Source organism: Centruroides sculpturatus, unplaced genomic scaffold (assembly GCF_000671375.1).
Source record: "Centruroides sculpturatus isolate CEXI.00-Female unplaced genomic scaffold, Cexi_2.0 scaffold1854, whole genome shotgun sequence".
NCBI classification, from domain to species: Eukaryota; Metazoa; Arthropoda; class Arachnida; order Scorpiones; family Buthidae; genus Centruroides; species Centruroides sculpturatus.
Window position 1 is genome coordinate 31,926 of NW_019385952.1, and position 16,408 is coordinate 48,333.

A 16,408-nucleotide genomic window follows, 5' to 3' on the forward strand; every position below is an offset into this window, starting at 1 on the left:
TTGTTACTTTCTAGATGACCCTTGTAATATTTAAAAGGGTTGGAAGATATGGTAGTGGTTCATATGATTTGGATGGCATTTTCTTGTAGAGAATGAATAATCTGGCCTTTATAAAAAGTAGACTTAATTCAAAAACATGTTTCTAAGAGTTCTTGGTAAATCTTTCAATAGGACACCTGATTGCAGGAGATAATTGGTTTTTCAACAAGATAATGATAGCTGTTACATTAGTTTGATGTATTTAAAATGTTTCTTGATAAGAATATCACTTTAGTAGATGGGCAAGTTTTAAGCCCTGATTTGAACCCTGTAGAAAATCTACAAGTATTATTAGTATCAAAGGTACTATAGTAGTATCAAAGGAAAACAACAATCAGTATGCCTCTGTTGAAGCACTTAATAAAACTTAGAATCTATTTGCATAGAAAAAATATCTCAAAAATTGATTGTGTTTTCATTAATTTAAAAAAAATGACACTAAGACCTATAAATTATTAAAATAACATACTTTATAAGATCAGTAAATGTTAATTCCAATTATGTTAATGTTTGAGCAAGATGAAACTTTCCTTTAAGGCTTATGTATCTTCTTAGTTTAGAATGACTGTCATAATGGAATAAAATATGTATGGTGTACAAATTATTTAAAGAAAATAAAAAGCAAAAGTTAAAGCTTACTATTTTGTTATAGATTTTTTACTAGTCTTATTATTAAGACTAGTAAAAAATTTATAACAAAAGAATAGATTGTACTGTATTAAGTTGAAAACTTCCAAAATAATGCATAATTTGTTATTTATTTACAATGTGTATTAATGCATAAAATTCAACTCTTATTTGAGAAATTAAAATTTTTATAGATTCAATAATTAGTGATTTTAATAATCATACCTTTATGATGATACGGTGGTTTTAAAGGTAGCTGTTTTGGAAGGTCAATGGCATTGCAGATCTTTTTATAATCTGCAAGTCTTTCTTTGAGTTTTTCTTCGTGAGCTTTAAATATATATATACACTATTAAGCATAATTTATTATCATCATAAAAGTAATTTTAATAGTAAAAAAAATAAAGGAACCTGTTAAATGAGAATTGATGAAAAGAAATGAAGTGCCAAAAAATACAAAACATATGGCAACTGCTCCCTTTGTTTTAACCATAGAAGCAGCTCGAGTGTTTATTGAAGCATCTTCCGGAACTAAAATAAATTTTAAAATGTTCTTATAATAATTAATTTGTTAAGAAAATTTTCATTGGTAACAGTAGATTATCTAAAATTTAAATTTTATATTTAGTGTCACAGTATATTAAATAAACATTTTTTTAAAAAGTAAAAATTATAACAATATTTCTACTTCAATGCATTTTTTTCTATACAGTGGTACCTCAACATACGAGTTTAATTTGTTCCGTAACCTTGCTTGTATGTCAAATTGCTTGTATCTCAAAGCAATTTTCCCCATTGAAATTAATTGAAATGCCATTAATCCGTTCCAGCTCCCAAAACACCACCTCAGTTGTTTTTGTTAAGTGTTTTTGAATAAGAAAAATGTATTTACAAGAAGAAACATTTATTTATAAATAACAAATACATATTCTATAAAAACATAATAAAAGAAGAAAAAGTGAAGTGCTTACAGAAGCGCTTAATTTTCGTCACTGGTCTTCGCTTTTTTTGTCACGCTTTGCTAATTTTCACGTGCAGATCGTTTAAAAAAACTGTCCAAGGAGGTTTGTTTCTTCCTCCCTTTCAGGATATTGCGGAAATGAGTTAGGCAAGTTTCGTTTAACAACTCCGATGCACGACCAGTTGCAACTTTTTTGGGGTGATTTTTATCCACGAACTCTACAACTTTCTCCCACATTCCCAAGATCTCCTTTATATCTCTTGTAGAGATAACCTCCTCCATCTCTGGCTCCTCTTCAAAACTAATTTTTCGTTGCACCACCGTATGCTGCTGCGAATGTAGATCATGTAACTCCTCGGTTGTCAGCTCCTGAGACTGTTCCTCGACGAGTTCGTTCACATCTCTCTCATCCACCTCCAGACCCATGGATTTTCCCAGAGAAACAATCTCCTCTACCACTGACACTTCGGGTTCCAATCCTTCGAAGGCCCTTTCAGCTACAGCCTCAGGCCACAGCTTCTTCCATGCAGAGGTTAAGGTCCTCGTTGTAACACCCAGCCAGGCCTGATCAATAATTCTTAGGCATATCACGATGTTAAAGTGGTCCTTCCAGAACTCTCGAAGGGTAAGGTTTGTGTTCTCCGTCACCTCAAAGCAGCGCCGAAAAATGTGCTTGGTGTACAACTTCTTAAAATTAGAAATCACCTGCTGATCCATGGGCTGCAGGATAGGAGTGGTGTTGGGTGGTAGGTAGAGAACCTTTATAAACTTGAACTCTTCGAGTAAATCATCTTCGAGATTTGGTGGGTGAGCAGGGCATTGTCAAGAACGAGAAGGGCTTGCATGAGTAGGTTGTTTTCCTGTAGATATTTTTTAACAGAAGGGCCAAACACCAGGTTTATCCACTCCACAAAGAATTTCCTAGTGACCCATGCCTTCGGATTTGCCCTCCACATAACTTGCAGTTTTTCTTTTAAAATCTTATGTGACTTAAAGGCTCTGGGATTTTCCGAATGGTATACTAGCAGAGACTTGATTTTGCAGTCGCCACTCACATTGGCGCAAAGTGCTAGAGTTAATCTATCCTTCATGGGTTTGTGACCTGGCATTGTCTTCTCCTCTGCCGTTATGTAAGTCCTATTCGGCATCCTTTTCCGGAAAAGCCCTGTCTCATCACAGTTGAAGACTTGCTGGGGGATGTATCTTTTGGCTTCTATCAGTTCAGAAAGCGTTTTGATGTAAACCTCAGCTGCCTTCACATCCCAACTTGCTGTCTCACCATGCCTGACGACGGAGTGAATGCCGGGCCTTTTCCTAAAGTTGTCAAACCAGCCCCAACTGGCTTTAAAGGAGTCTTCCGATTCCTCGTTTGTGGAAGTGTGTGGAATCTGCTTCAGCAAATCACCGTAAATTGCTCATGCCTTCTCACATATGATGCTTTGTGTTGAGGTTCCTTCTTGAAGCTGCTTCTCTGTCACCCACACCATCAGTAGTTTCTCCATCTTTTCATGGAGAGAGGTCCGGAGCTTAGGAATTATTGTAATGCCCTTAGCTGGTGTTATACCCTTTATCAACTCCTTCTGTTTAAGCACAGTACATATCATTGATGTGCTATGCCCGTACATCCTCGCCAAGTCAATTACTCGCACACCTTGCTCATGTTTTTCTATGATTTCACACTTTAATTCAATAGACATCATCATCATCTTTGGATCCATGGTTATAAAAATAAATGTGATAATGTTTTGTAAATGTACAAAAAGCAAAAAACGCGAATCCAACTTATCAAAAATGCTTTGAAAACGAGGGAAACAAGCACACAGACTGAGGTCTAGTCTGAGATGGGAGAAACCATTAGACGCTGCACACGACACCAACATGCGCTTTGCATGTTGGGGTCGTGTGCAGCAGTGTAGTGTGTGATTCCTCATATCTCAAATCTTGCTCTCATCTCAAAGTAAAATATTGCTCACTCGGCGGCTCGTATCTCAAAACACTCGTATGTCGAGGTACCACTGTATTTTAAAGATCAAAATTTATATCATCAACAACGTATAATTTTTAATAGTTTCCAAGTTTTTCCTACTTAATTTTTAAAAAAGATTTATAGTCTATATATATCACATCAAAAATAAATATATTAATTAAAAAATTTAATCATTAATGTCAAGTATAAAATTCCTTAAATATTTAAGTTGTTGTATAAAAAATATTATTCACTAGAAGTCCAAAAATATAGGATCTTCCAAAATGAATGCTACCATTTTACTGTAATTAAATTACTGTAATTATTATCTGAGTATTTGATAAACAGTTATGTATCATTTCCCATATGCATTCAAACATCGTCTCATCTAGCCTACTATCTCTACGAAGCACCGTAAATGAAAATGGCAATTCCACAATAGAGAAGGCATTTTGTGTTCTACATTTTACAAAGTCAGAACCACTCATCACTGCGGAGCATGAGTATTCTGCAGGAAATATAGAAATGTTGAACTGTGGCCACTGCAGGAGGATTCAGTGAGTGTTGGAAGAATACAAGTGTCAGCTGGATGTGTGCCATGTGTCACAAGCTGCATGCACACATTGAGAAATTGGAATGGACATTTGTTAAATTTGGACAGTTTTCTAATGTTTTCATGTACATTATAATGTTCTTGGATAATAATTAACATAATTACAATAATTTAAAATGGTAGCTTCTTTTTGGAATCCCCTGTATTATAAAATCAACAAAAATATAAAAATATCTTTCATTTCACCTGAACAAAACCATATAAGATCCCTTCTTAGAAATATAGCCAAATACAAAACTCCAAGAGATGCCGAATGGAAGAGAACATGAGAAGGTCCTATGGATGTCTGCATTAAAATTTCCCACTCCTTTCTGTTAAATTGAGTAAAACTTGTAGAAAAATTAACACAGTTGAAAGTACTGTAATTACAAAAACATTACATACTTATCTTGCATTCCTTCCTGGACACCTATTGCATATATATCTGGCACAGAATGAATTTTCTCAGGTAAAAGGAAATCATTTATATCCTTAGGAGAACTCTAAAAATGTAACAACAACCTTATAATTCTGTAAACAGAAGATATTATTTAAGTTTTATATTTGACAAATTACTTGACTATTCATATTCCAGGTGCCAATAAATATTTTAATTTTATTATCTGGAAAATATCGAGACAACTCTTCTGTACCCAGAAGCGAACCGAATGCACGTACACTACCGACCATATAACTTCTGAAATATAAATCAAATAATAAAGAATAAATATCAAATTTTAAACAATTAAAATTCTAAATATAATAAAACATACTTTTTTCTTGCATCTTTGGTAGAAATTGGAGGAAGAATACTTAGACTAGAAGTTGAAAGATTATCTAATGAAGATTTTTGAGTTTTTAGAAATCCTATTTTCTTCAGACTGTTAATTTCACTATCCGAATCACAGCGATACGTAGTCCTCAGATTCACACTGCTGAAATTCTTCTCTAAAGGAGGAGGTAGTGTTTTTGGAACAATAGGTGACAAATTCTTCTTTCCAACATGACAGAGTGAAAGGTTATTTGGTACAGAATTAGTATGTGGCAAAGAATGTTGTAACCTACTTAACACAGCCGAATTTAAACTCGTAACACTATTATTAAGAGTAACAGGATTTAAATGCGGAGAAGTAGAATATATATAAGTTTCACCATTGTCACATAATTCTGCAGATGATCCTTCAGTAAATGCAGATTCGCAAACTAGACTGAGTCTGCGACTGACTTGATTTAGAGTATTTGTCACGGCCGATTCTGTCTGTACCATGCCAAAAGCACTCTGAATTCCAGAGCAATCATTGCTAGTAAAATTGCCGACTGTTTCAATTATGCAATCACTCTCTATACTAAATGCTGTTTCACTATTTGTTTCCTCTTGGGATGATTCATTACTAGTACTATTTTCTGATTTCTCATTCAGACAGGATTTATTTATTAACGATTGCATGGAATTTGAAATCTGACCATCGTAAATATTATTTTTACAAAGATTAAAATTTTTACAATTATTTAAAGACTCTAATTCATTTTGATTTTGCATAGGAGATTCAGGATATTTTACATTTGAAAACAAATCATTGCAAATTTGGATATTTGCTACGTTTTTATCTAAATTACTTTCTTTATGTTCATAACTGTTTACATTATTTTTCATATTTTCCGATTTGTAATTTAGATGCTGCTGTATGCATTCTTCATTATTGCATTCCGTGGATAAATTTTCAGAACTTTCTATTTTAATAAATGTGTTTTTACTAACTTCATTACAATTAACATTTATTTTATCATCATTAACAATAATCTCTAGTGCATCATCTTTTGAATTATCTTCATTATCACAATCAATCATTTCTACATTTTTTCACATACTTTTTCTGAAAAAATTATTATTCACATTAAAAATAAATTTTTAAAAAGTCAAATTATTCTAAATATAGGAAAATATACATTTAGAAAAAAAACAAAACAAAATTTACTATCTGAAGTTTTTATATCTAAAATAAGTAAGAAAATTTTAATTGAAAAAAGTCACATCAGATGACTTTACAAAGAAACTATCTTAAACTATGCAAAATTAAGAAGTTGATTTTGATTTAATTTTGATGAATTATTGCAAGAAAATTCCAAAAAGGCACAAAAAGAAGAAAAATACTGCTCAAATAAGCAATAGTTTATCTAAGTGCTTTTGGCAAGTTCAAGAAGTTCAAAATCAATTCAGGTCAATAACTGATGAAAACATTAGATGTGGTAATAAAAAGGCTGCATTTTAAAGGTTAGCTTTTGGCAAGAACCCATCTTCTGATACAAAATTAATTATTTTAATATTAAAAAATACAACCATCAGCTTGAACTTAAAAGCATTAAAATCTTTTGTTGTTTTATCAGTTTTTACAGTTCAGACATCCTAGTTAGATTTTTAGTTATTCTTCTATTACTAAAATAGTATAATTATTGTGATTATCATTGCCTTTCTTTTTTTTTAGTCATTCTACTGTGATGGGGTTTTTTATGCCCACTGAGCTGGCCATATGGTGAGGCAGGAAGCCCAATACAAGTCAAATCACCCATGTAAATTTATAATCTGATTCGAATTTGATTCAATGTCTGTTAGAGCAGCAAATTGGTGCCTTTGCAATGTTAAGTGTATAGCTATTAGTCATTCAGCTTAAATTTGATTGCTAATGTCTACATATAGTAATCTCACTTAATATCATTTTGTTATAACATTACAAGAAAAATAAATGCTAGAGATTGCAAACACAATCCAATTAGAACATTAACCAAATTACATTTTGTTTATATTATCAGTATTTAGCCTTTGATAAAATGGTTTCATTATATGTCATTTCACTTAAAATTGAAGTTTCCAAAAACCTATTGATGACACTAAGTAAAGAATTTACTGCATTTTCAGGATGTCTCATATTTAATTCTAAATATGTTAAAAATCATACTTTTATTTCATCATATGTGAAAATAGATTTTACTCACATGACATTCAATATTTTGAAAAAATAAAAGTTGTTTACCCTATCTCTAGTTAAAAAAACTCTTCTTGCATTTTTCCCAAATTGATTTACATGTGTGTGTGTGTATACAGTATATATATATCAGTGACGTGCAATGACATTTGATGTTAGGGAAGCTGTGTTTCTGTAAGAAGCCAACTTCCATGGGCAATCAGTTAATTGCACGTCAGTGATCATCTAGAGTCCATTCGTATTTGTTTGTTCGATAAGCCAGAAAAAAACCGTAGACTTCACTAAATGTATTTTTAATATCACAATTACATTCTGAATCACTAGCCACGATATAAAGGCTAAAATTAAAAATAAAATTATAAAAACTTCCTTATAGCTCCCTACGAGTGGCTAATGGATGGAATCGGAGACAGTCCTGGTAGGTGTGCAGTGCATGCAAGCTGGCTGCCAAATCCGAAGAGTGCCAATACTGGTCAATGTGAAATTCTTTCTTTGTCGCATCACTAGTATACCTCAAAGGACACGACAGGGTGTAAATTTTAAACGTTTCTCAGCATAGCTGTAAAAATCTACATATGTTAAACTTAATAGATTGTCCATCATTTGTTTTCTAACTAATTCGTTTTAGGACCAGGTGTCCATGGAAATTTCCAAAATTTACAACTTTTCAGTCACTCTCATTGAAGTAGAAAAATTTCTGTCTTTCTTACATCTAATATTACGAAGAAATTAGCTAGAGATTAGTTCAGTTAAGTTGTTTAAGTAAAATTCTGGCTCTTTCAGCAGGGTTTCATTTATGTCCCTAATTCCCTAATCTCTTAGGCCTAATTATTTAACTACTTTTTAAGTAGAAATATGTTGAAACCGGTTACTTTGTACTTGAATATTTTTAGTCTTGGGAAAGAAATGGAAAGACAAATCTTTATGACACAGATACATAAATTGTAAATTTAAGGAAAATAAATTCTAGAACTTTTTAGTACTTTGTGCATCTCATTCATTAAATTTGATAATGATGCTGCCAAAGTAACAGTTCATTTTTTTTTAGCATTGTACAAGAATTGTGCACACTTTTTTTCTGCATCCCCTTATAGATAGGACATACTACATCGTAATATCACTAGTTTAACATTGAAATCTGTAAGTAATACAAGATGGGTGAGCAGAATAAATATATCAAATATTTTAATGGATTTTTTTAAACTCCTGTCAACTATACAGAACTATCGTAAAAACATACCAGTAAACTCCTATCAGTTGGGTTAACTTATAAATCTACTCATGATTCACATAATGGGGAAATATCTAGCACACAGGTGGCTAACAGCCCAGAACCGGTCCTAAATAGAATCATTGGAAGCATTATACGATACTTTAGTGTGTAGCTTTCACCAGCTAAACCATGTGAGGTGGATGCTCTGTAAAGCACATGCGTGTAATCTGGCTGCTTTACACCATTCAGACAAGCCATTCAGATATTTTCATTGTGGAAGCTGACAATACAGTGCTTCCATTCTGCCACTGATATTCGAATATACAATAGCAATCTTATCGTTTTTTTCGCATATAGTATAGAAATTTGTAATAAGATACATAATGTGGTTATAATAAAATATTAATTTTAATTAATTCAAAGTATGTTAAAATTTGAAAATAATCACACAATATTATTTATATTTTAGAAAATACTGTACAAGGGAAGCGGCGCTTCCACCGCTTCCAAGGAAGTACCTTAATTAACTAACATTTTCTTTTTTGTTCACCAGAGATGTAGTCACACTGGGCAGCAAGGGATGGCACAATAACACTTTTCTGCTCTTCATTAAAAGAAAACGACAAGCAGTCAACCACTGAATGAAACAGAAAACAGGCACATCAAACTTAAATATTAGGCTATATAAATTACCATAAGGTAAACATGAATAATGAACAGCTTGATAAAGTTCTATTGGTTATTATAGAATACACAAATGCAAATCTCCAGTCAATGTGCCATACCACAATTACAGAACTCAGGTGAAGTAGTTCCAGAAACAATTTATTATTTACTACAGTGTGACTAGTGTTACCACTCATCCAGTTTTCACCTGGACAGTCCAGGAATTGACTCTGTTCAGGTGAACTATTAATTTTGTCTGGGAATTTCATAGAAATTGTGAAATTATGATAAAACAAAGTTCTTGCAAATATTTTTTACAAATTTACACTATTTCAACAGCAAAAGAACTCACACTCACTGAAACTCATCTGTAATTCTGCCATGTTAGTCTGTTTACACTGACGTGCACAACCTGTTGACCTTTTTTTTTTTTGTTTGCATGTACAATTGTACGCGTCTCCAATATCCAATAGAGTTAAGTCATATGTACCTGTTCTTTCTTAATTTAGGGTTACTTACGTTACTCCTATGCAAGTCCCTAACTATAACTGATTTAGAACCGGCATGCACGTTATTCTTTGCATTGTAAAATGACATTGTGCAAGCATCAGGAACTTCTGTTTGAACGAACCTGACCTGCAATCTGGGTCAGTGATTTTGAAAAGGTGGCAACACTAAGTGTGACCCAAAGTTCATTCCTAAAGCAAAGGAGGATTTAACTATATTAATTCCATCTGCCATTGTTGCAGTAGTTAAAAATTGTCAGCAGAAGGATTTGCATTCCCAACTGGAGGTATCCATCTTTACAAAGATAGCAATGCACAGTGTCCATACACTACTTCTCCATCCACAAAAGAGAAAAGGATTGTTATACAGTTCTTGAACACTTTGAATCTAAAACATGAATAAAATTTAATATTTGTTCTTGTGTGAGACTGCCAGGGAGAGAAAAAAATGAAAACCAAAAAAAAAAAAAGGATTATAAGAGATATATTGTTATCATCTCTATTGATGTCTGGACTGCCGAGCGGTAACAGTCAATAACATGCGGGAGTGGTCGAGTCAGAGACTGATGCCACGTTTACAAACAACACAACCCATTTATTAGATAATTAACTTACAATAAAAGTACTACTGTCATAAAGGGTTGAAGTCCCTGTAGATTTCAGCATGTAGTCTTCAAAAGAAGAAGAGAAAAGTTCAGCGACAAGTGTGGTTTCCTGTCGCCGACTGGATGTTTCATTTTAAGACCAGTTCTCAAACAGGAAACGATATCCAGTGAATGCAGATCGGAATTTCTGAAGTTTCTCTCAACGAAGGTCTATAACTTTCGGAGGATACACTGGCAAAGGACAAAGATGGAACCTTGTAGGAAACACTCCAGCAAGGGACTCCAGTATGGCATTCCACAAGGATAGCCTTGTGGAATGTCATGGCAAAGAACTGAGTGTCCTTGTGACCTGGGCTTAAATATCTTGTGGTCTCTCATATCGTTACTCTATTAGTTATTAATCCCTTTCTTGGTCCCAGATTGGTCTCTATCTGTTACCAGGTAAAACTGGACTATATCAGTTCCCCAAAAAGACAATGGTTTATATATACAATTTGACAGTCTTTCATTGGATGTTGAACAAACCTTGTACAGTACCTTAATTAACTAACATTTTCTTTTTTGTTCATCTTGTCTTATAAAGAATTTACTAATTTTTCTCCTTTTTTACAGTGTAGTTTTAATATTAAAATAATTTTATTTTTCCCTTTTTCCTTAATAATTTAATTTCCTTAATTTTAATTAATCGCAAAGATCAAGATTTGTTTTTGGTTGGATATATGGTGAAAAGAATGTTTTTCATCCCAGTCCAGGGCCTCACACTTGTTCAGCTTTTTCTGTTTTTTGTGTGCATTGTTATGTATATCACTGATTTGCATGTGATGTGCAAGGCACTATCATACCGACATCGCGTTGCAATTCTTTAAACAATAATGCATTACTAGTGACCTTAAGCTATGTGAAGCTCTTGTGTTTTTACAATAGCCTACCAACTTATGCTAAGTCACATAAGCCATCAGTAATGCAGGTGATCCACACTCAGAAATTTCTGATTATTGGGTTGCTCAGAAAGTAATTTTGTTTTTTTACCACCAGAGGAATTAGTTGTACTTTTACCTGCCTATTTCATTCTAAATTGTATTGTCGCTGTATATTTTGACAGCTGACATCAAGGCTTATTTGTAAAAAATTTTGTTTGATTCTGTGCAATTGTTTCTTTTTTTTGGTGTCCCATCAAATATGGAAAATCGAAAGCAGAATTTTCAGCATATTTTGATTTTTTATTATCTGCTGTTTAAACAAGAAAAAAATTGAGAGACATATATGGAAAAGATGTGTTGACAGAACAACAGTGCCAAAACTAGTTCACAAAATTTTGTTCTGGCAATTTTGATATTGAAGATGCACGATATTCTGGAAATCCAGTTGAAGCCGATGAAGACAAAAAGGTATTGATTGAAGCAAACTGCCAAATAACAACACAAGAAATTGCTAAGAGATTAAATTTGTTGAGTTCAACCACTTATAATCACTTGAAATGACTTGGTTTCATTTCAAAGCTTGATATATGGGTTCCACATATTCTTAAGGAAAAAGATTTACTCAGTCACATTGACATCTGTAATTTGCTTCTCAAACATAAAGAAAATGATCCATTTTTGAAGCAAATCACTAACTGGCAACAAAAAATGGAATGTTTATAACAATGTCAAATGCAAGTGATACTTGGAATAGAAGAGATGAGCAGGCTCAAAGCACTTCAAAAACCGATATTCATCAAAAAAAAAGTGATGCTCTCTGGTGGGATTTTAAGGAAATTGTTTTTTTTTTTCAAGCTTCTACCAGACAATTCCACAATTGATTTGGAAGTGTACTGCCATCAACTGGACAAATTGAGTGATACCATCAAACAGAAAAAGCCAGAACTGATCAACAGAAAAAGTGTAGTGTTTTCACCACGATAATGCCAGACTTCACACAAGTTTGATAACTTGTTAGAAGCTGTTACAGCTTGGATGGGATGTGCTACCACACTCACCATATTCGCCAGATCTGGCACCCTTGAATTATTACTTGTTCTGGTCTTTACAAAATTTTTTAAATGGTAAAACATTTACTTCAAATGAGGATATCAAAAATCACTTGGATCAGTTTTTTGTAAGCAAAGATCAAAACTTTTATGAGCATGGAATCATGCTACTACCAGAAAGATGGCAAAAGGTATTAGACCAAAATGGTCAATATATAATTCAATAAAATATTTATATATTTCAAGAAAATTGTTTTTTTTCATGAAAAGAAAAGTAATATAATATAAAATAAATGAAAAAAAATAAAGGAAGACATGGTTTCAAATTTATTAAAAAAAAAACAAAATTACTTTCTAAAAAACCCAATACATCCCCGATATATAAACACTAAAAATACATATTAATGATAACTGATCTACTACACTCATTTGGAACTCTCTACTGTTATGTCCTGCTACATTTTCTGTCATGCAACTGTAACAACCAGAATTGATATTTGACTTTCTCCAATGATAATTTGTCAGAGATGACTGGCTTTGAATGCCAAAATTATGTATTTGGCAATAAAATTTTGGGTTGCCTGCAGGCACACTTACAGCCCAAAACATCAACCCTTTTTACCAGGCTTAGAATTTATAAAGATATTTTAAGACACACACACACACATCATATATAGTAAATACATCTGCTAAGTCATATATATATAGACTTAGCAGTTACAATATTATCTGAGATGTAAATAGACAAAGTTATCAGATTCCTATGACTGGATTAAAGGACCCTTAAAAATGATTAGTATCACCACTTTCCACTTTCACTCCACCATGTCCCGTCCCATCCCAAAAAAGTAAAATTAAATATATTTTAGTTAATAATTAAATATCCTGTTTACATTTTTTAAATTTAGATTTGAAAATTATAGTTTCATATTGACCATAAATATTTTCAAATTTTAATTGAATTTAGAATATTTAATTGTAATTCATAGCTTTCTACAGATAAGGATGAGGATCAATATATGAGAACAGGCATATGCCTATGTGGAAATGCACCACTGTCATTATGAAACATAGCATTAAACAAATAAAAATAAAGGACTAATTGCATCTTTTCTTGTTTCATTTCAAGACAGTTTAGTTAAAATAAAGGACATCCAGCAACTCTAAAGGGACAACAGACTGTGACAGATGTTAACATATAATTATAAACTAGATGTCATCATTGCATGTTATCTGGAAATTTTTGTAATTTGTCTAATCAATACAATAAATACTGTATTTCAAAGTATTCTGCCAAAAACAAATTTAGCTATTTTCAGGTTCGATGCAGATCAATATCAGATCTCATTATGATATTTTATAAAAATCTATGAAATATATTTAAATGTATAAAGTTTCTCGTAAAAATACTCATATTTAAGAAAATTTCAATTTAAACTAGTTACTATAAAATTCATAATTTATAACAAAATAATTACAATATAAAAAAATAAAATACAAATAAAAATACATAATAGATAGAATACATAAATAGATAAAAATACAAATAAAAGATATTAGTATTTTTAGCTATAAACTGAAATATTTCTCTAATTATACTAAAAAAATAAAAATATAATATATATAAAATGGTTTTCAAAGTGATATCATCTTAATAATGTATATAGATTCATTAATATAGCGATTAGTTTTTAAAAAATCTCAATCAATTTTATAAATGAAAAAACTGCCTCAAATTACTAAATTAACTACTGTCTTTTTATACTTCATGCACATAATTACCAGTAGTTATCTATTGCTAAAAACTATATTTTTAACAAGCTTTTATTCTTTTTAATCAAACTGATTTTTACTTATTACAATTGTAAATTATAATTATTTATAATTTAACTTATCAACTTTTTAATAAATTAACTTTAAGTTTCAAAAAATCAAATATTTTTAATAAACATGATTACAGTAAAGCAATGCTCTCTCTTTTCTCTAAAAACAAATCAGAAAATACAAAATTTATACAATTACAATCTAAATACACTTTTTAATTAAGACCATTTTTTGGAGTGAAAATTTCCAAAACTGTTTGAAAACTTGACACGTTTGCTGCCATATGCTTAATTCTGCATCATATGAAGAACACATGGCACAAAATAATGTTAACTGACAGCAAACATGTTAAGCATCTTCAGATTTTACATTCATTCTCAAATAGAGAAATTCTCTATTTAAATATTTATCTATACCTATACATAATTTACTACGGTGCACTTTTGCTAATTCAAATCAATTTTGTACATTTTTCTTCTAAATGTTTCAGCCCAAACAAAAAGTTATTGTATATATTCTTTTTAAATTTAATAAATTTATATATTAAAATCAATATCTACTACTCATTTTTTAACATAAATATATGTACCAAATACAGTATAAAAACTTTTTAAGTATATGTTTATTTGTAATCTTTCCTTTTCTTTATATATAATCCAACTACAAACATTTTGCAAATCCAAAAAAACTCACACTAATTAGCGAGCATGCCGTATTATAAGTTAAACTGTTAATAAATTCCAAGCATAAATTTTATATATAATAACTCAAAATAATTCATATTTAAGCTTTTTTATTTAAAATAAGTGTAGAAAAGATATAAAAATATATCGGTATGATTTGATTCTTGGAATTATTTTGTAATATTAAAGTTCTCATATGTTAACAGGAATAATTAAACTGGAGCCAAATGTTACTCTTTTAAGATATGTCAAAAAAAGTCCTAATCGTTGCTTGTTAGTATGCTTTAAAAATTAGTTGATAACTTCTGTAAATTTCTCAACAATTTGGAAATATAGAAGACTTCGCTTATTGTAGGCCTAATTACCAAACACACCTAAACTGATGACGATAATTAACCAAATAGAGTAAGTAAATAAGATAACAATTAGAGGAAATGCTCGAGTTATTGGTTTTAACAATAAAAAAAAACGTATTATAAAACTGTATAACTTTAAAGATTTATTAACTATAATAATTATTATTCTTATTAAATAATTAATACAGTACCAGACCAAATATACCGCAAGATCGAGACCAGAAGCAATCCGGATTTCTGGGCTAAATGTATACTTAAAATATAAAATAAACAATGGAAAGCAAAGAACGAAATTGTTTTTACCACAATATGCTAGCAGTCATATCGAAACCGGTGTTACGAGATGCATAGACCTAAACCTTGGAAACCAAAACAAAGTGGCTGCACAACAAACTACAGTTGTATTACAGCCCAACAAATTCCAAACTAATAAGTTTCAAAATAAGCCAGTTTTCTGGTAATTCTGGATTTTTAGAAGCTAGGTATTTGTTCCAGTATCATATAGAATTTATCCACCGTCCGCCGCTATCAATTTTAGCAACGACTAACCTAATCCCGGCAGCTTAAAGTATTGCTTTACAAATTACAATTAAAACCATTTACACTGCTCAAAACTGATGATAATTTTTTCTTATCAGCCATACGAAAACTGGCAACACAAAAAAAGAGTATAAAAATATCCATTTACCAGAGAATAATGATAACAACAACTGAATTCTGATTATAATAAGCAGAGTAGCTTTAGAAATTGCTAATTTTGATAACAATAAGTGGAATCTACTGTATTTCTCATCTCAAGTCATTTTCAACATAATTGAAAATATATCAAAATGTCAGAACATTTCAGATAATTAGATCAAATATTTTTGATTATTAAAATTCTTTAATGAAAACTTTTACTAATAAATAAGAAGATATAAATTGCAAACAACAGTGACAAAGGTAGTGACCTATCATGGAATTATAATGTGGGAAAATTCTATTTAAAAACAGATTAAAATATAACTTTTAAGTAAACAATAGAAGTAAATAAAATTCCATAAACAAAGCAACAATGCATAGGCTTTAACATTGTGCATAAAGATACATCACCTTATAATTACTCGTTTGAATTTACTGTCCAATTTCCTGAATTCAATAATGTATATAAAAAAATTATTTAAAAGATAAAAACGTCACGTAATTGTCTCTATCTAAACATTTATTTAAATTCAAACACGAAATAAACGATATTTTACTTACACATTACTTATATTCGTCGTTTCAAACTTAAAAAACATCCAATTGAAGCACAGACACACGAACATACCATGTTTATTTAAACTTGGCATTTTAACTTTTCGCCTTTTAACGGATGAACGAAATACGGAAAAAATTTATATTAAATAAAATTACATAATTATAATTAATTGTTTAAATT

The 16,408-nt window shown here is 31.0% G+C and overlaps 1 protein-coding gene across 2 annotated transcripts in view; it reads right to left on the reverse strand.

Annotated features, from left to right (window-relative positions):
• LOC111612776 (72 kDa inositol polyphosphate 5-phosphatase-like) overlaps positions 1 to 16,408 on the reverse strand; it is a 31,279-nt gene that overhangs the window by 7,272 nt on the left and 7,599 nt on the right. The window contains exons 1-7 of one of the 2 annotated variants that reach the window (XM_023354027.1): positions 16,231 to 16,331; positions 4,959 to 6,059; positions 4,762 to 4,882; positions 4,591 to 4,688; positions 4,393 to 4,517; positions 1,078 to 1,197; positions 892 to 996 (exon numbers count right to left, since the gene is read on the reverse strand). In XM_023354027.1, coding sequence (XP_023209795.1) covers positions 892 to 996; positions 1,078 to 1,197; positions 4,393 to 4,517; positions 4,591 to 4,688; positions 4,762 to 4,882; positions 4,959 to 6,034 — 1,645 coding nt within the window. In that variant the 5' untranslated portion in view covers positions 6,035 to 6,059; positions 16,231 to 16,331. Of the gene's footprint in view, positions 1 to 891; positions 997 to 1,077; positions 1,198 to 4,392; positions 4,518 to 4,590; positions 4,689 to 4,761; positions 4,883 to 4,958; positions 6,060 to 16,230; positions 16,332 to 16,408 lie in introns of those variants that run through there. The other variant, XM_023354028.1, reaches the window with a different exon arrangement.